The sequence below is a fragment of the Delphinus delphis genome, chromosome 6 (genome assembly GCF_949987515.2).
Source record: "Delphinus delphis chromosome 6, mDelDel1.2, whole genome shotgun sequence".
NCBI lineage: Eukaryota > Metazoa > Chordata > Mammalia > Artiodactyla > Delphinidae > Delphinus > Delphinus delphis.
Genome location: NC_082688.1, coordinates 32,921,532 through 32,941,709, shown reverse-complemented (window position 1 = coordinate 32,941,709; position 20,178 = coordinate 32,921,532). Strand labels below are relative to the sequence as shown.

General features: G+C 50.0%; 1 protein-coding gene across 1 annotated transcript in view; it reads left to right on the top strand.

The window, feature by feature from the left end:
- The window catches only part of COL15A1 (collagen type XV alpha 1 chain), a 102,682-nt gene that overhangs the window by 23,578 nt on the left and 58,926 nt on the right, over window positions 1–20,178 (top strand). Inside the window, exons 3-6 of the mRNA XM_060013363.1 lie at window positions 9,881–10,428; window positions 11,795–11,869; window positions 13,335–13,415; window positions 18,620–18,767. Of these exons, the coding sequence (XP_059869346.1) occupies window positions 9,881–10,428; window positions 11,795–11,869; window positions 13,335–13,415; window positions 18,620–18,767 (852 nt within the window). The remainder of the gene's footprint in view (window positions 1–9,880; window positions 10,429–11,794; window positions 11,870–13,334; window positions 13,416–18,619; window positions 18,768–20,178) is intronic.

The window sequence follows — 20,178 nt, the reverse complement described above, 5'->3', positions numbered from 1 at the left end:
GAATCAAGGGTGAAGGTGAAATGATTGGTGGAAAGCTCTTCAAATAGTGCCTCTCACGCAGCAAGCCCACAGTAAATCTTAGCCACAGATGTTATTGTTTCTTGTCATCCATTCATAGGTCACCCTTGCCAGACTCCGTGCTGGTGCCAGGGACTGCGAGCTGAGTCTGCGTGATCCGTGTCCAGGAGCCCGTGTCTAGGCATATCAGGGAAGGAAGGGAGCTAACCACCAGAATGCAGGGATGAGGGTGTAGCGGTGGAGGGATGGACGGGGACTGTGGAAACACAGAGGGAGAGCCGAGGGGGAAGCCCAGGAGGCAGTGGGCTGTAATAGGTTGGCTTCCGCACTGGGGTTTCAGGTGAGTTACTTCTGCTCTCTGGGGCTTGATTCCCTTTGCCAAATGAGAGAATGAGCCCCACCTTGCCTCTCTCCCCCCTGGAGAGGGAACAGGTGAGAGGATGCTTCGAAACCAGAGAGGGTGCTGGTGGGTGCAGACTTCTTCCTGCTGGGGCACCCAGCTGGGCCCAGCTCCTTCCAGCTGCTAGGCAGGGTAACCAAGCTGCAGGGCCCACACCTTGCCAGGACTCTGACCACCTCCAGGCCCCTTCAAAACCATCGTTTTCTCACTTGAGGTCAGAGGCCTCAAAGAAAGAGAGAGAGGAGAGCTCATACAGTAACTTCATTGAGCAGGAAAATTCCTGCGCTATATATGAAAACCGGAAAAGGGAAAGAGGCGTTCTAAGTTTGCATGTAGAAAAATGCTCTTCTGTAATTCAGAAAAATGAGGTCTTTGATTGTTGGCAAGCCCAGGTCTTCCTTCTAAGTTGATCCAGGATTTTTTCCCTGGCAGCAAAACAGTTCTTTTTTCTAAGAAATGCATTGGGTGGTAGGTTTTTCTAAGAACCTCTTGCATCTTTGCTGGGTGTGGATTGAGCCCCTGCAGGAGGAATTCTGCTGCGTCCATTTTCCTCGGGAAGGGAGTCAGGTAGATCTGGGCGCCTTCAGGGACTCCAGCCCGGGTGCGGTGATGTTTCCTCACAGGCAGAGTTATGACATTTTCCTGGGCACAGTGCTCCCCACCTCCAGCCAGGCCACACTGTCCAAAGATGAGGACATCTGTAGGGGGAGAGCTGGATTTGTGCTGGTCCCCATTGGAGTCATTCCTTCCAGGCCTGAAGGCTGTGGGCTGAAGGAACCGGCAGTTACGGGTGGTTAGAGAAACTGGAAAACAGATGGGAGATGAGGATGCAAAACTGAAGACATTCAGACCTGGCAAGGGCCTTTGGAAACCATCTGATTCAGGCCTCTCATTTCATGGACGAGGAAACTGAGGCTCAGAGAGAAGGGACTGCTCGAGATCATACGCTGCATTGGTGGCAGAATCTGCCTCCCAGGCTGGGCCCTGTCCACCATTCCATGCAGTGTCTGAGAGGCCATGGTGTGGAAGTCCAGAGCGCAGAGTTAGGCCCAGCCAGGCAGGTGGGAGCTACAGGAGGACATGCCTTAGCTTACTGGGAGAAAGAAGACTTAGAATTGCCCAGCAGTGGCCGGGGTTGTCCTGGGGGCGTTGAGCTCCTGGACAGTGTAGATGTGCAAGCAGAAACCAGATAGACTTTGGCGTGGAGGGATGTGGCAGAGGAAACTCCTTCTCCAAATGGTGAGCAGTCTTTCTGCATAGAGTCTGTGGCTTGGTGAACTCCCAGCAGGCAGCAAAGGAGGCACTGGGGACCTCCTCTCTCCCAAGGGGTGAGTGCAGGGAAATCCAGGGGAGAAGGGGCCCTGCTGGGGTCCCAAGGGCAGTCATCCCCACTTTACCTACACACTTAGTCTGCTGGCTCCATCAGGGTTGGAACACCTGGACTCCCTGAGCCCTGCCCCCAGTGGGAGCAAGAGGAATCAGTGAGTCCCTGTTTGAGCTGACTGAAGTGTTCTGTAGTCTTCACAACGGCAAGTGGAAATGGGATGTGGGGAAGGGACACCTTTTGCTTTCCCAGGCAGCTGGTGTAGGAAAGGGGTAGAGGATGGGAGGGAGGCACCAGGGTTCTAGGCCTGGCTTGTTCACAGCTCCCCACTGACCTCAGACCTGCTCTCTTGGGTCACTTCCAGACCTGACTGTGATTCTGGCACAGGTGGTGACCCTCGCAGCTGCAGCCCAGGAAGCCTTCCTTGGGTTTCATGGATGCAGTTCTCCGTGTGGCCGCCAGGGGCCGCTGCTGTGCACGTTCCTGGAGTGTCCTCAGCCACCCTGTCTGGCTTCTCTGCAACCCTCTTTGACCTAGAGCCAGAGGAATGCTCCTTAGTCCCTTGGGGCTTTAAATGCTAACAAGCGCAGAGCACTGGGCTCAGGTCCCAGATAATCATCTGTGAGATGGAGCTTTGCAAAGCCAGATACAGTTCCCTGAGGAGGCAAGGCTCCAGAGCCCAGGCTAGCCCAGGCTAGCCCCAGGCACTGCCTCAGGACCCCACAGATGGAAGGGCTGAACCAGCCCATTACATAGAAGGAGAAACTGAGACCTGCCTGGGGAGGAGAGATGTCAGCTGTCCTGGAGAGGAGGAGAGGGAAGGGTTCCAGTTCTTCACCTCCTCTGGCCAGGTCACTGTCATCTCTGTGGAAGGAAAACCTGAACCCTGCCCTGTTTGTTTCTTCAGCACTAGGATTCTGCCCTGGTTTCCATGGAAACTGGCTTTGGACCCCTGGGAGGAAAGTTGCACCATGTGGCGACTGTTCACATTTTCCTCTGCCCAGTCCGCCTCTAAAGCCGTCTGATTCCCTTCCCTGTGCCCTCGGGAGGGGCTGCACCAAAGTTGTGCTTAGGAGCCCAAACCAAAGACTTGAGGAAAGTGAGGCCCAGTGGCATCTCTCTATTTCCTTTCCTCAGGCCACAATGCCAAGGGTCTGCTCTCTGCCAAGCCCTGATGTGGGTATTTGAAGGAGGGAGTCATGACTATGGCTCTGTGTATAGGGTGGGAGAGGAGCTCCAGTGTCTTGGGGTGCAGCTGAGTGAGCTTAGAAAGATTTGGCTGTGAGAAGATACGGGAGGATGTTACCGATAGAAGGAACAGCCTGAGCAAAGACGGGGACAGGAAAAGGGAGTGAATGAAGCAGTGAAGCAAAAGGTGTCTTGAGTGGAATTTCAACTTGATCCTGAGGGCGCTGGGGAGCCATTGAAGGCTCTGGAGCTTGTGAGTAGCATGAGTGGAAGACTGCTAACTGAGACACCTAGATCATGAGCTTCTTGAGAGCCTACATTCTAGGTTCAGCTCCATATCCCCAGCTGCACATAAGGTGTGAGGTGGGGGCTTTATGAATGTTATCAAATTCATGAACTGGAAAAGTGGGTTGAAGAACCTCCATTGGAAATGAAGCTATCCCTATGCATTAATGAAGTGAAAGATTAAGACTGAGGTCAGATGTCCTATGAGATAAGTAGTTATCTGTGGCGAAGTGTGGCCACCTCCCACAAAGGGCCCCGAGGTTCCTGAGGCCAGAGAATTCTGCAGTCAGTCCCCCATTAGCACTGCCCCCTCCAGTCTTGCCCCTCAAGGATGGTGAGCTGTCTTCCCACCAGCTGTGATCTCCACCCCTAGCTTCCCACCCAGCACAGAGCCATCCTAGGACAAGTGTATGGACCAAGTTGCTGGGCCTGTTTGTCTTGGCTCCCTGGCTTCTCTCCCCTCCCTGGTGGCTGCCTGAGCAGGTGGCCTTCCTGCTGGAGGCCAAGGAGAAATGAGCCAGCAGGCCCAGGCGCAGCCCTGAGCATGGGTCACTCCAGGCCAGGGGTCGCTCCCTGCCACGCCACGCTGTGGGACCATGCGTGTTGAGGGAGTGGTGGTTGCTGAGAGCATGGCTGGGCCGACTTGGACTTCCTCTAGATTGTGGCTTGGCTCCCCCTGTGGCCGACCCAGTGGAAGCAAGGCCTGTTGCCTGATGCCTGCACGCCGGTCCTGTCTCATGGCTGAGGTCTGGGCAGCAGGGCGGGGGGGGGGGGGGGGGGGCGGGGGTAGGATTAGGAAATGATCTCTTTGCAGACTTTGCTTTTTGCTAAGCTTATACCTTTGAATCAAACAGAAGACCAATTTCTACCATTTGTTGAGCACTTGCACTTTTCCTCCATCATCTCATTTGGTCCCCATGTGTGAGATGGGTGGGATGTCCCCTCGTCAGCAGTAAGTTATCTGCCCAAAAGCTGCCCGCTTCGTAATTGGCAAAGGCTGGATCTGAATCCAACACCAAGGTAGTTCTCCTCTGCAGGCTGCCTTTTTTGCCCACTGTCCGGCTGGCCAACCAGTGGTCTGTGCCTGGCAGGGCTGAGGCAGCTTAGGGGTCATGGGAGGGATACCAGTTCCGGGTCATCTGTCATTCCAAGTCACCCCTAAGGCAGAATCACACCTCCCCTCTGTCTATCCTTGCTTCACTTCTCCATCTACTGCTTTCTGGCTGTGTCTCCTCGTCCTGGAACTCTCTCCTTGACCACCCATTTCCCTGTCTATAAGATAAGGAGATTGGATAGATTGGTGATTTTTTTTTTTTTCCCAAACCAGAATCCTCCTGGAACTAAGAATTCCCAGAATGGCCACATGGAAGCCTGGGCTTTACTGGCCATGGCAGCACTGGGCTGGTTTAAGCAGGTTTCTGGGTGGGAACCTCTCAGCCCCTGTCCTTGGGTACCCTGGAACCCCAGCTGTTCCTTGAACGCTCAGGACACCACTTAGAAACAAGCTGCTGGATGAGAGGCCCTGGTCATTCACTCCCTGTGGAACCACACATTCTACAAACCTGGAGTATCCCACCAGAGAGGGACTTCTCCTCCTGTTCTCAGTAGGAGAGAGAGAGGAGCTAGAGGAAAAGCTTTCACTGGATTAAATGGAGAAGAAAGCGAAGCTATCAGCAGGGTACTCATGGTTTTGTTTGTTTTTATCTTTAAACTGTGGAGGGGAGGAAAGAAATCTCAGTGGGTTGCTTGCTTTTCTATTTCTTTTCTTTTCACTTTTTCTTCTTTCTATAGAGATGGGCTGTATTTGAGTGAGGAGAAACATGAAGAAAAGGTTTTATACTTTCTAAAAGGGGATGTAGGGTGTTAACATCTTTAAAAATATGTAAATGTCTTTATTTTTCACATCATGTACTTGGGGTAAAATTCAAAAAGTAGAAAAGAGTATCCAGTGAAAACAAAGTCTCCTGTCGTCTCCCAGCCACCAGCACTGTTCCTTGGAGACAATCTCTGGTCCCAGTTTCTGGTGTATCTTTCTAGATGTATTTAATATATATATTAAAATATATTTTATATATTTATGTATTAATATATGTATTTCCAACTGATAGCAATTCTATTCTGCACCTTGTCTTTCTTATATGTTTGTTTCTAGTTAATACATCTTGTTTCATATTAAAACCTAAGGAACCATACCTTTTTAAAGGCTGCATTGTATTTCGTTGTATGGGTATATCAAAAGTTACTTTCTTTTTTTTTAGAAATTTATATATTTATTTGTGGCTGTGTTGGGTCTTTGTTGCTGCACGTGGGCTTTCTCTAGTTGCGGCGAGCGGAGGCTACTCTTCGTTGCGGTGCGCGGGCTTCTCATTGTGGTGGCTTCTCTCATTGCGGAGCACGGGCTCTAGGTACACAAGCTTCAGTAGTTGTGGCTCGCGGGCTTCAGTAGTTGTGGCTCACAGGCTCTAGAGCGCAGGCTCAGTAGTTGTGGTGCACGGACTTAGTTGCTCCATGGCATGTGGGATCTTTCCGGACCAGGGCTCGAACCCGTGTCCCCTGCATTGGCAGGTGGATCCTTAACCAATGTGCCTCCAGGGAAGTCCCAAAAGTTATTATTTATTTAACCATTCCCCAAGAATTCCAAGACAGAATGGTTTAGATACATTTAGATACATTTTAAACAATACTGCAATGGATATTCTCGTAAGTGCTTTATAGGTCACATTTGTAACTGTATCTGTTCTAAAAATTCATAGATGTATAACTGCTGGGTCAAAGAGTACATATGCACTTTTACTTTTGATAAATATCATCAAAGTGCCCCTCCTACAGTTGTTGTGCCAGTTTACAGTCCCACCAGCGATGCATGCGATGGCCTGTTTCCTCAAACTCTTGCTAAACAGAATATTATCCAACATTCTGATCTTTGCCAATCTGATAGGGAAAATGGTATCTTCATAATCTTACTTGTTATCTCTCTTGTTCTGAATGAGGTTGAGTATTGTTTCATATGTTGAAGAGCCATTTTTTTTTCTTTTACTGTGGAAAGAATTTCCTGTTCTTTGCCCATTTTTCTGTTGGATTTTTGGCCTCCTGCTTATTCGTTTGTTTTGTGTATTAGCGTAATTCATCTGTTGCCTGTGATATATGTAGCAAATATTTTTGTCCAGGTTGGGATTTTATTTGACACTGTGGGGATTTATTTTTGCTATGCAGAACTTTAAAAATTTATGTGTTGTTAAATTTAATGAAATTTATAAATCTTGTTATTTTTGCCTTCTGGGGTTTGTCATACTTTAGTTTCTGTTTTACTGCAAGTTGCAAACTGGACAGAAAAAGCATTGGATTGAGAATCAGATCTGCTTTTAGCCACCAGATCCCTTCCCTCCTTTAACCTCAATTTTGCCTTCTTTCTGTAAACTGAAGGGGTTGGACTTCATTCATTTATTTGTTCATCTTTTCATGCATTCATTCATCAGCACTGAGCTGGATACTGGGAACACAGAGATAAATGGTGTGGTCCACGTTCTTGTGGTACAATGGGGAGAGAGACAAGTGACCCAACAGGGACCTGCAGTGTGCTGGGAGTGGAAGTGGAAGACCTCAGTATATATTGAGGCGGCATCTGATGCGGGCCTGGAAGGAGATGTAGTTCAGGAGGTGAAACAAGAGATTTCATGGGAGGGAGTCTTGGAGAATGAGGAGTTAGTTATTCTGGTAAAAATAACTGGTGGGGTGAGGTGGGGTGGTGGCAGAGGGAAGAGCATTTGACAAGGAAGGAAGGGGACCTGTGATGGCCTGGGGCACTGGAGGGAGGGCGTCGGGAGTGCTGGGTAGTCAGAGTGCGGCTGGGTCTAGACCACAAAGGCCTCTCCAGCCAGGTGCCCAGGCTGCCGCGGACCCTGAGAGCACAGATGGCCAGAGAAGCCTTCTCAACATGATCAGATTTGCCCTTTGTTGAGGATGGGACAATCGTTTTCATTTGAGTGTTGTGAAATATTTTCCATGGCATTTTTATAAAGAATAGTACAAGGAATACTTTTGAATATCATCTAGTTTAAGAAATAAAAGGCTTCCCTGGTGGCACAGTGGTTGAGAGTCCGCCTGCCGATGCAGGGGACACGGTTTGTGCCCCGGTCCGGGAGGATCCCTCATACCGCGGAGCGGCTGGGCCTGCGAGCCATGGCCGCTGAGCCTGCACGTCCGGAGCCTGTGCTCCGCAAAGAGAGAGGCCACAGCAGTGAGAGGCCCGCGTACCACAAAAAAAAAAAAAAGAAATAAACATCATCACTGTAGTTGAAAAGCCCCGTGGACCACTCCCCAAATCTCATCTCTCTACCTCCTCTAAATGTTGGCAAGAACATGCTTCTGGTGGACATGTAAAATGGCACAGTTGCATCTTAATGATAGTTAAGATAATAATTGCATCCAAAAAGAAATGATAATTATGGTATATAATGTAGGTGTTAGCTAATGCTAGGGAAGTAATCATACTGCAATACATAATATAAGTATCATATCAACACTTTGTTCACCTTAAACTTACACAATATTACATGTCTGTTATATCTCAATTTTTTAAAAATGGCACAGTTGCTTAAGAGAACAATTTAGCCACACTCAGTGAAGTTGCAGATGCATATACCCATATCATCCAATAATTCTACCCTAAGTGGTGGAATTACCTGCACAGGTAAGCACAAGGAGATGTGTATAAGAAAGTCCATAGTAGTAGTGGTTGTAATAGTGATGGTAACCTCACTCATCAGCAGAAATGTGAACTAATCCATAGTGGCTTATGTATACCTAGAGTACTGCTGTGAAAATATGAGACCTGGAACCACACGTCTCAACAGGGATAAATCTCAAAAATACAGCGTTGAGTGGAAAATAAAAAAGTTCCAGAATACATGCAGCATGCCAACATTTATATGAGGTTAGTAGACAGGCACAGCAGTGCTGCATTCTGTTAGAGACATATAGTCATGTAGTAAACACACAAAGGCATGCATGGGGATAATAAACACCAGACCCCCAGAGTGGCTGCCTCTGGGGCATAGGCAGGGAGAATAGGATCAGAGAGTCCATGAGAGCTTCAGCTGAGTTGATATTTTCTTTCTTAAGTGGAGTGGTGGGCCCATGCCTGTTCCTCATGTTATTCTTGTTCTAAAAATGTTAATAATATATTTTATTTAGCCCAGAATTTCCCCAAATTATCATCTCAACATGAAATCAATCTAAACATATTAAACAAAATGAATATCTTACATTCCTTTTTTCAAGCATTCCTTTTTCAAAATCCAGTTTGCATCTGTTGTCCCGCCTGCAGAGCTCCTGCCCACCTCTCTCTGGGACCTGCCTTCCTATCTCATCACCACAGGTGCACAGGGGTGCACGTCACTGCAAGCCAGCCTGCAGCCTTCTCCCAGGGGACAGTGGTTGGGTGGACCAAGGCTCATGAACCTGGGGTCCTTTCCAGGCCACCACAATGGAGGCCTATTATTTCTCCCGCCAAGGGGTAGTGGTTAAGAACACACCTCATTAGTGGGATGCTCTCCTGAGGGGCTTACCTTGGGCAAATTTCTTACCTTCTCTAAGTTTTCTCTGGGGTAGAATGGGGATAATAGTACCTACCCTCATGGAGTTGTTGTGAGGAGTAAATGAGCTAGCTAATGTATGTGAAGAGATTAGAGCCTGATAAGAGTGAGAGCCCGGGGAATGCGGGTGATGCTGACCATGATGACGACAGTGACAAAGGGCGATGACGATGATACGGATTTCAGTTGTCCTAAGGTCTGAGAACACTTGGTTTTGTCCCTGCTTTTTTCCCCACACCCTGAGGCACTTAAACAGTAGACCTTATTCAAAATAAAACAAAACAAAATAAACCTATCCACTTTTTAAAAAATTAATTAATTTATTTATTTGGCTGCGTCAGGTCTTCGTTGCTGTGCATGGGCTTTTCTCTAGTTGCGGCGAGTGTCGTTTTGGTGTGTGGGCTTCTCATTGCGGTGGCTTCTCTTGTCGCAGAGCACGGGCTCTAGGCAAGCGGACTCAGTAGTTGTGGCTCGCGGGGTTAGTTGCTCCGCGGCATGTGGGATCTTCCCGAACCAGGGCTTGAACCTGTGTCCCCTGCATTGGCAGGTGGATTCTTAACCACTGTGCCACCAGGGAAGTCCCAAACCTATCCTCTTTTAAAGAAAGAAATGGGGAAAAAAATCCTTAAGTTGATGGGGGAACACTGTAGGGATATTCTAGGAATATTTTTAAATGTTTTCCAAACTGCTAATCATGACTTGTTCATGGGTAATGATATCAATTCAGTAGGTTGTTTCCAGCATGTTTTTAATAAAACAAAAGAGAAAAAGAATTGTTAAACAGAAAGGAAAATATCATAGTGCCTGGTAAGTATTAAAAGTAAATAATGTTTTATGAAACATCTGTTTCGCTGTTACAGATATATATTTGTCTAAACGTGCATATTGGGTGGCCATGTAAATGCATTTCTTATTGTCGGTCGTTGTCAAAAAAGTTTGAAAAACAATAATTAAGACACAACAGTGGGGTTCCTGAAGGATCCCATTTCATTCCTGAATTTATGTCTTCCTCATTTCCAAGCGTAGTCGAATATATATGTGAAGCATGGCCTCCTCTCTCCCTCCCTGCAGAATTGGCTTCCCAGGGCCACCTGGACCTCACGGAGCTCATCGGCGTCCCGCTGCCCTCGTCCGTGTCCTTTGTCACTGGCTATGGTGGCTTCCCGGCCTACAGTTTCGGGCCTGGTGCCAACGTCGGCCGCCCGGCCAGGACCCTCATCCCACCCACCTTCTTCAGGGACTTTGCCATCAGCGTGATGGCGAAGCCCAGCAGTGCCCGAGGCGGCGTGCTCTTTGCTATCACAGATGCCTTCCAGAAGGTCATCTACCTGGGCCTGCGGCTCTCAGGAGTGGAGGACGGCAGCCAGCGGGTCATCCTGTACTATACGGAGCCCGGCTCCAAGGTGTCCCACGAGGCTGCCGCCTTCCCGGTGCCCGTGATGACCCACAGGTGGAACCGCTTTGCCATGGTTGTCCAGGGCGAGGAAGTGACCCTCCTTGTGGACTGCGAAGAACACAGCCACGTCCCCTTCCCGAGGTCCTCCCGGGTCTTGGCCTTCGAGCCCAGCGCGGGAATCTTCGTCGGCAACGCAGGAGCCACGGGGCTGGAGAGATTCACTGTGAGTCCGAGCCCTGCCGATCAGGGGGGCCTCTGGATACCGTGCGACAAACACAAGCAACTATTCTTGTTATTATCTTATTCTTATGTCCTCAAAGAGGCATGTATGCTGGTGGGAGAAAGCTAGGCCCAGAACACAAAACCTAGATTCCAGCGCTGAGTTTTCAGTGTAGCTTGATGATTTTAGACAGTATCTGGATTCTCTGATCTTCTCTGTGTTCTCTTATCTATAAGTAGGGATAAGAAAACCTAGGCCACAGGGTTGTGGAGTCATGTGAGCTAGCCTGTGTGAAAGCACTTTGTATGTTTTAAGGCATTATAGAAAGGGTAAGGTTTGTTAGATCCTTCAGTGATTTTATCTTTGGAAAAGGGTGGCAGTTGCATGTAATTTCTACAAAGGTGGAATAGCTGGGATGCCAGAGTGTGAGGTAGTTTCTCTCTCTCCTTTTGGATAATGCGACTTGAAAAAAATACTGGAAAACTGATTTTGCTGTCAAAATGGTTTTTTTGTTTTTTGCGGTACACGGGCCTCTCACTGTTGTGACCTCTCCCGTTGCGGAGCACAGGCTCCGGACACGCAGGCTCAGCGGCCATGGCTCACGGGCCCAGCCGCTCCGCAGCATGTGGGATCTTCCCGGACCGGGGCACGAACCCGTGTCCCCTGCATCGGCAGGCGGACTCTCCACCACCGCCACCAGGGAAGCCCAAAATGTTTTTTATGAATAAGCCATTCTAAAGCAGATCCCTAAGTTACTGTAGTTATTCATTTAGTCAGCACTATTCTTACTGATACCTTCCCAACTGATTCAGGACAGGCCTGTGGCCTGGGGTTTGGGTTTATCTGTAGGACAGTGGAAGATGGATTTTAAGAAGTTAAAATCCGATGAATAATTTTGAAACGCTTGCTTGGGGATAGTCGTGGAGAACGGGCTGTCAGGTGTGAAGAGGGGAGGCAGAGTGGAAGCAGGGAGGTTGGTGGACACCTACTCTGGGGACAGTTCCTTCCAGCTGGGAAGCATTGAGCCATGGGGGAGAGACACTTTCTGGTGCGGGAGGCGTGCATTTTAGGGCTCGTTGTTGACAAGCTGGGGACCTGGGGACCAGTTAGGAGGCTGCTGTTAGTCTACGCTTTGAACACCATGCTCTCCAAGGACCTCTCTAGTTAGTGGGGCTCATAGTACATTGGCCCAAGGAGCATGCCCCTGAATGAGAACAGGTCTGGAGGTGGCTTGGTTTCCTTGTCACGGCTCTGGGCGGCACTCCTCACACCTGTCCTTTCACGGCTTCTTCTCTGTTACAAAAAAGTCATGTTTCCCATGGCTGCTTGTGCTGTAGACGTGGCCTCTGACCCCTCTGCTTTTCCCTAGGGGTCTATACAGCAGCTCACCATCCACCGTGACCCCAGGACTCCCGAGGAGCTGTGTGAAGCTGAAGAATCCTCGGTGAGCCCCCACCTCCCCCCGGCAGCCAGAGAAGCTGGCGCCCAGGCAATTTTTCATTCCCAACGTCATGGAGTCTCTGAAATCTCTCATCTTGGCAAGCACTGCATCAAGTCCTATTTTGGGCTTTTTGGCTTTATTATTATTTTTAAGAACTTCAGCCATGTCTTTGGTGTGTGTGGGGGAGGAGTTGCGTTTCTTCTAAGGTGTTAGGTTCTTCCGTGGCCGTGCCAGTCAATGGCGTGGTTTCCAGACTTCCTGCCAAGAAAGAGTGTCAGGATTCTAAAATCAAAGTAAAAACTCAAAGACATTCTGGGTGTAAATTCTTATAAAAGCAAAACTAAATTTAGCTTTTATGCTTGGCAAATGAATCAGTTCCTCAGCTGGGGGGCAGTGGTGGTGGGCAGGGGACAAAAGATGGGTCCTTTCCCCCCTCCTTCCCTCCCTCCCCCCCGCCAGAATTGACTGAGCACCTGCAAGGTGACAGACCTGGGGAGATGCTGGAGATAAAGGGATGAACTGGGAACTGTCTCTATCCTCCAGATGCTCACACACACCCAAACTGCAGTGACAGAGCTGAGTGTGAGTGGCCCTCAGACCCAAATTCTAGAGGTCAGGTAGGACAGGAAGGTGGGGGAGGAGCAGTGGGAAGCCGGTCAGGCCGGAGCTGATGCCTGACCGGTGACAGGCAAGTGTCATCCAGATGAAGAAGAGGTGTTCCCGGCAGAAGCCATGGCAATAATGCAGGAAAGGCAGAGATGGGCAGAGCGTGGCGTATTCCTAGAGCTTCTGCCCCTCTTTGGGTGGTGTCAGACCCAAAGCTAAAATAAGCTGATTTTATTCATTTAGTAAAAACTGCTGCCAGTGTCGTTGGAAAGTCCCTCCAAGGTGGAACTTGGATCTGTGAGAATGTTTGCTCTCCTTGAGGCTGTGATCCCAGCCTGGCGTTCGCATGACGCTGAAAGAAGGGAAGCTTTGTGTGTATTTATTCCTTCATCTCCGTGTTGCTATTGAACAAACAGAAACAACCCAAGGGTCCACAAATAAGTTAGAAAATCATGGCCTACGGTGTCTTGGCTGCCATTAGGGGGCTAACCCTGAAGACTAGGTAGCAAAGGGAGGATGTATTTCAAATGTAACGACTCCCAGTGAGGAATTCTGGCGACAGTCGCACAAAGAGGGAGTGCCTTTTGATCGAGATTGAAGGGCACCTGGGCAAAATGCAGGTAGGTATGTTAGAGAGACTACACTGATTGTAGTTTTTTGTTTGAGCAATAAAATGTGGAAGGAAACAGAAAGAATAGCCAAGACGTATGCTGTTTTCTCCATCCCACTCCCTCTGTCTCCATCCATCTCCATCTCTCTCTTTCTCTTTCACACACGCACCGTTCCTCCACAGGAGTTCATTTCTGTGACTCCGCAGTTGTAAACTGCCCCCCTCTGCCCAGCATGATTTGTCTCCACACAGGCGTCAGGAGAGACCAGCGGGCTTCAGGATACAGACAGAGTAGCTGAGATCTTGGAAGCCGTCACCTACACTCAAGCCCCGGTGAGTACTGGATGCTGTGCCATGTCCTCTTAGTCGGCTTTTAGGGGGCTAGGCGATATCAGAGAGTCCTGGTCTGACCTCTCTGTTCTCAGAACTGTGACTTCATTAGACAGTTCACCTGGGGAGGTCAGGAAAACACTGGCCAATGGGCACTTTGCAAAATCCCAACTGCAGGGGAACACCGTTACCTGGGTGCCACCCTGTGCTGTGGCCACGAGAGGGCTGTCCAAAGGTGAACTTTGTGCTCTGTCACCTCCCAGCTGTGTGAGCTTAGGTGACTTACTCAGCCTCTCTGAGCCTCAGCCCCTCTCCCATAAAACAATAATCAGCGTGCTATCTCATGAGGTCCTTCTGAGGTTAGATGAGGCCATGCAGGGGCAGGTCTCGGCCCAGTGCCTGGCACAAGGGAGGTGGCCCTGAACGGTGGCTGTTGTCACATTTGCTCAGGGCTCTGGCTGTGAGAAGGAAGTTGGGGCCCCCACTCCTATGAGATGCAGAGTCCTCCCAGGAGCTCGTTTCTGGCCCCATGGGAAAGGCAGCCATCCTCCCAGTGGTGTGGGCCTCCTCCCTCCTGGGAATGTGCCCCATGGCCAAGACAAGGAAGTGGTTTTGAAAGCACTGAATCAGACTGTGGAGACACCGAGGAGCCTGTTGTAATGAAAACAGCCGGCACTGTCTGAGTCACTGAGCACAGAAGCCCCAGCCATCTCCTCGACTGGTCTGGCTCAGTCTACAGACTCATCTCTGATAGAAGAAAGCAGGGAGCTAGAAATAAGGTGGGGGCTTTAAATTATAGACCTCCAGTGACAGAGGGGTGGGTGGTGCAGAACAGGACCAGAGTCTGTTAGTGTGGGAGGGACTTAAAGGTCACCTCTTTCTGTTCAGATGTGTACAGAAAACTGCCCTTTGTACAAATGAGCAAACTGAGGCCCAGAGAGGGCAGGAGACTGGCCCTAGGGTGTGTGGCTGAGCTGAGGCTAGAGCACAGGTCCCCTCATGCCCCATCGAGGGTTCAGGCCGTGACCCTGTGCTGCCGGCCTGGGCGGTGTCGCAGGGGTGCATCCTCAGGACCACAGCCGATTTGGGGGTAGCTGAGATGGAGAAAGTCAAGGGTCCAAGGTGCCCGCCTAGGTGGTGACTGGCGGGTGGCTTCTCTGGGCAGTGTTGCAATCCTGTGTGCCCATCAGCCCTTGGCCACCCCATTGGCATGTCCAGGGCATAGGGCAGCAGGGCACAGAGCCGTGGTCCCCTGGGCTTTCTAGCCTGACGCTGCCCCCCGCCCCCAGGGTACCAGTTCACAGCTAGGAGTGAGGCTGACTTGAGCAGAGAGGCTAATAACCCGAGTTGGCCCTGAGCAACGGACAGGAAAGGGGAGTGGGGCTTAGGAGCATGAGACGTCATGGAGGCGGGTGCTGGTCAGGGAGGGCTGTAACCTTCTTTGCAGGGTGGTGTTTTCCATTCATTCCCCAGAGGAGGCACTGAGGTAAACACAAGTGAAGTGCTTTGCCCCGGGGCTGCCCAGCCTGGAGGTGGCAGAGCCAGGTCTCCAGCCTGGACCCAGGCTGCTATCAGTCATGTCACCCCCAGCTAGGGACTTCTCCCTTTCACCCTCTCCTGGAAGGCTCCCCTCCCTGGCCACCAGCCTTGCCCCGCCCCCTCCAGGGCGGGGGTGGGGTGGGGGTGGGGGTGGGGGGGTGGGGGGGGTGGGTGGTGGTGGTGGTGGTGGTGGAATTACTCTCCTCGGCTCAGACATTCCCCTCCCCTCTCTGTCTGGCTTCTCTCTTGGAATGAATCTCACTTCCCTGTCCTCAGCCTTTCCAGCCCTGCCGCCCTCCAGGACACAAGCCATGACTAGAGAACTGAATCATGGACTGCCTGAGCACTCAGGGCCTTAAAAAGCCAGGCCCTCCTGGCCTCCTTCCCCATTTAGGGTAGGAGTCCCTGCTCCCCAATTCTTCCCCCTGCTAAGTCAGCATGTGCTGACACACCTTTCCATTTCTGGAAAGCTCTATCTTTGACGAGTTAGAATTAATACCTTAGGGTTCTCAGCCCTGGCTGTGCATCAAAGTCCTGAACGTGTGTGTGTGTGTGTGTTTATTTATATGTCCATATGTGTCTGTGTATATATGTCTGTGTGTGTATGTATGTGTGCTTGTATGTGTTGTGCGTATGTGTGCGTGTAGGGGTGTGTGTGCTGGGGGAGGGTCTTAAAAAAAGCCTCTTGCCTGGGCTGCATACCTGGACATTCAGATTCAGTAGGTCTGGAGTAAGATCTGATGGTCCGTACTTACACAAAACTCTGCAGGTGATTCTGCGCCACAGCCAGGACCTCTCTTCCACCCACACCCAAATGCTCACAGATTCCCAAGACAACACACCCTTTCACTCCTCATCTGTGCCTTGGCTCTTGCAGGTTCTGTTTGCCCGGAGGGCCCTTGCCCACCCCTGTCTCTGCCTGGCCAATTCCCACTCCTTCAGGATCCAGTCCATAGCCCATCATTGGAGGCCACGGCCACGCTGCCCTCCTCACGCGTGACTCTCACTCCGGCAATCCCAAGTGTCACATTCATCACAGTTAGTTGGGTCTGGGTCTGCATCTCCCCGTAGTCCAGCAGTTTAAGGACAGATGCCCTTCTTATTTACTCACTTCTATATCCTGGGGATCAGCCAAGACATGGCACACAGTAGGGCTTCAGGAAATATGTGTTGAACGTGGGCCAGCAAATTACCCCTTTTTTTTTTTTTTTGTGGTACGCGGGCCTCTCACTGTTGTGGCCTCTCCCGTTGCAGAGCACAGGCTCTGGACGCGCAGGCTCAGCAGCCATGGCTCATGGGCCCAGCCGCTCCGCGGCACGTGGTATCTTCCCAGACCGGGGCACGAACCCGTGTCCCCTGCATCGGCAGGCGGACTCTCAACCCCTGCGCCACCAGGGAAGCCCAAATTACCACATTTTAATTAAAAACTCTTAAGGCTTGACATTCCCATTTTGTCACAGGCCACACTGGTTCTCCATCCACACTAATGCCTGAAAACCAGCAGCAGCCTGTTGGAGACAGGACACCTGACCCTGACTGCCGAGGGTCAGCTCACCAGCTCTGCCCTGAACCCAGGCTTCATGGCTGCCTTGTTGGGGTTTTGCCAGAAGAGGTTTTTAGCTGAGAGGCTGGAGTTGGTGATTTCATATAAGTCAAACTTTGCCACCTTGAGTTACTGAGCTCAGCCCACCCTTACCTGACTGTCCTGTGTTTCCCGTACGCTCACCTGCCCTACCTGCCTCATCTCAAATCCCAAGCCCCTTGTAAAGCCACTTGGCTTCCAGCCACCAGCAGTCTTGCTCCAGGCTAGGGAACCATGGTGAAGTGGCTTCCCCCAACCCTTGGCAGGGAGAGGAGAGGAACCTGCCTGGGGCAGGGGTCCTTACCGCCTTGCTAGACCACCATGCAGCTGGGGAATGGGGAGCTCTAACTTGGTCTTCTTCACAGCCTCTCCTTGGTTGGGGGGCGGTGACTGCTTGCTGCTCCCACTATACCCCCTTGGTTCCTGCCTCACTGGGCTTCTTTAGTGCACCCTCTGGTCTCCTGGCCTAAACTTCAATACCCCAAATCCATGCTCTCATTGACACCAGGGTGAACTCCCTAAAGTACACACCTGCCCACATCTCCCCCATCCTGATACCCAAAGGGACACAGTTTGTTGCCTCTGGTTTAAGGCCAGACTTCTCACCTAAGAGCCAGCCCCCTCCCTCTCTCTGCCTCCCCAGGCTTTATCCCCCTGCTTCCATCCTCGAACCCTGGCCAAGCACAGGTTGTCAGGCCCTGGCAGTGCTGTGTCCTTTCTCACCTCAATGCCTCCTTCCATCCCTGTTCTCTGAAACTGTTCATTCTTCAAGGCTCAACTTCTTGAAGCCTTCCATCTCTGCCCTCACCCTGGAGATTTTAAGGTACAGTAGACTATATCTTTTTTTTAGTACACAAGTATTCCATATTCATTATGGAAAAAACTACAAGTACAGTTGAGCAAAACGATAATCACCTTTAATATTAACACCCAGAGAAATCACATCTAGGGATGTTGATGATAGCTACCATTTATGGACTCATACTATGGGCCTGGCCCTATGCCAAGCACCTCCATGCATTTTATAACTTTTAAGTAGTTATTATTGGCCCCATTTTACAGAGGAGGAAGCTGAGGCTCAGTGAGGTTATATGAGTTGCTCAATATAATATAGCTAATAAGTGGAGAGCTGGGATTTGACTCGAGTTTGGTTATAAGAACTGAACCATTAAATCCTAAGTTTTGGGGCGCATAAGAATCTTCTTTGTTCTGATGGACCAGAGAGTCATCATTTATATACTAGGTTCTGACATTAAGGAAATAACCTTCTGTTATTAGTCAGGATAGGTAAGTGATAGGTATGGTAAGAAATTTACCCTGAAATCTTAGTGTCTTAGTTGTTTCATGTTCATACCACAGGTCCCACACTGGTCGGTAGGATCCCTCCATTCACCCTAGCCCCTTGAGCTCAGAAAGTGATGAGACTATCTGACCACTAACGAGCCCTGGGTCACAGGAGCTGCTCCCCGATCCTGGGTCTGGGGATGACCTTTGCTGCCCTTTATCAGGATTTCTGCCTAGCTCTCTGAACTGCTCTGTTTCCAACTGTTGGGGTTTTTGGTTTGTTTGCTTTTTCCTAGTTGGTAAAGGTGGTGAAGACATTGACTGGCTTTGGAAAAGTTACGCAGAAGCTGAAGTTTCCTAGAAAGGAAACCACACCCATCTTTTTTTTCATAGGTATACAGGGCCAGTGTACCTCTGGGATTGGATTTATACAGCTTTTATTGAGCACAGCCCCCTTCCTCCCTCCCTCCCTCCCTCCCTCCCTCTAACGCATCTTTACTGAGCACCTCCTCTGTGCTGGCCTGGGATGCAGGGATCACAGGGATATGGTCTCTGTGCTCAAAAAGCTTCAGCCAAGAGTATCAGAGTCTTGCTGTAAACTGAACAAAGTTTAATTACCCTAACATACACCTTTTTTAGGGCCTGGGTGGCCCAGTGATCGCCCAGGTGCACAATAGGCAGGTCTAGGTTTTCTTCTGGTTTATTCAGCTTTTGTGGAGATACTGTTTTCTCCAGTGATACTCACTGCCGTCTTTTCTGCTCTCCTGCTGAGTAAATCCTTTGGGTCTCATTTCCCCTGCAGTCTAGAGAAGCAAGAGTTGGCCCCATCAACACACCTCCAATCCTGTCTTCTCCCTCTGAGGATGCAGAGCTTTCCGGTGAACCTGTACCTGAGGGGCCCCAGGAAACCACCAACGTGAGCGCCGTCCCGCACAGCAGCCCCAAGCAAGGCAAGTCCCCGATGCACCTTCATACGCAGTGGGTTTTGTTGAGTGACGACTGGGTGATGTATGTGATAGAGAGCATCTCACTTGAGCTTCCCCTCAACCCCCTGAGGAAGGGACTATAATCACCCACATTTCCCAAACAAGATGGGGAAATCGAGTCACAGAGAGGTTATGTCACCCAGCCGAGGCTCCACGGCTCCTAAATGGCAAAGCCGGTGTTTAATCTTGGATGCCAGAACTTTTAACCCCCAGACTCCACCCCTCCAGAAGGGCCTGGGGTGTGAAAAGCTTGTGATAATTGTGGCTGCTTATTAAATACCTACTGTGTGCCAAGTGTTTACATACTTCCCCTCCAATCCTGACAACATGTCTACTAGTCGCTAGTATTAGCTAGGATTTTACACATGGAAAAACTGATGCTTGGAAAGGTGAGTGACGTGCCCACAGTCACACAGCTAGTGAGTGGTGGGACTGAGCCAGCGCCCAGGCCTGACTCCAGAATCCCTACTCTTTCCGGCCTTGGCCACAAACTCACCGACTCTCTGAGGATCAGGCCATCTAAACTCCTGTTGGCACATGTGGGAAACTAACTGATGGCCAAAGAGGGGCAGACACCCAGGAGGTCATTGGCAGGCCCTGGGGGCAGTGCTGGCCTCCTGACTACCCATCCAGGGCTCTCACCCCTGCCCAGCCATACAGAGGAGCCCTGGCAGAAGCAATTGCACAGGATCTGACAGGATCCCCCAGGCAGCAGCATGGCCGGAGATCGGCCTGCATTTTCTGCCCTTTATCAGAGGGGTAACCATTCAAACTGAAGTTACAGCCAACGCCAGAGCACTGAGATTTAGGTACAAGGTCAAAAACAACCCAGACTGCCCACATTCACATGTACAGCCCTGGAATTGGTGACACAGAAAATTTAATGACCCAGAGACATGATCATGGTGTACTCCACAAGAAAAGCAGCTTTCAAAACTATATGTGTGCTGTGACCCTAAATTTGAATATATGTTATTTATATCTATTTATATATAACCATGTAGAGCACTGTGTGTGTGTGTGTGTGTGTGTGTGTGTTAGAATAATATACAACAGAATGCTGTGAGTGGTCATCTCTGGTGGCAGGTTGTAGGTGGCTTTTATTTTCTCTTGTACTTCGGTATTTTGTCTTCTACAATCCTATGCATCATTATTCCTTTTACTTCTGCCCTCAGTAAATGAATATTATTTTAACAACTAAACTTGGGAAGTCTGTCTGTGAGAGAAGGTATATAGTACTGAATAGAAAACAATTGTATAATAATTTAATAAAGTTACAATACCAGCAAGGAGTCAGGGTGTAGCCGTGGAAAGACCGCTGGATGAGACCCTTTGGACGGAAACCCTGCTCAGACACCTCTTCGCTGTCGGGCGT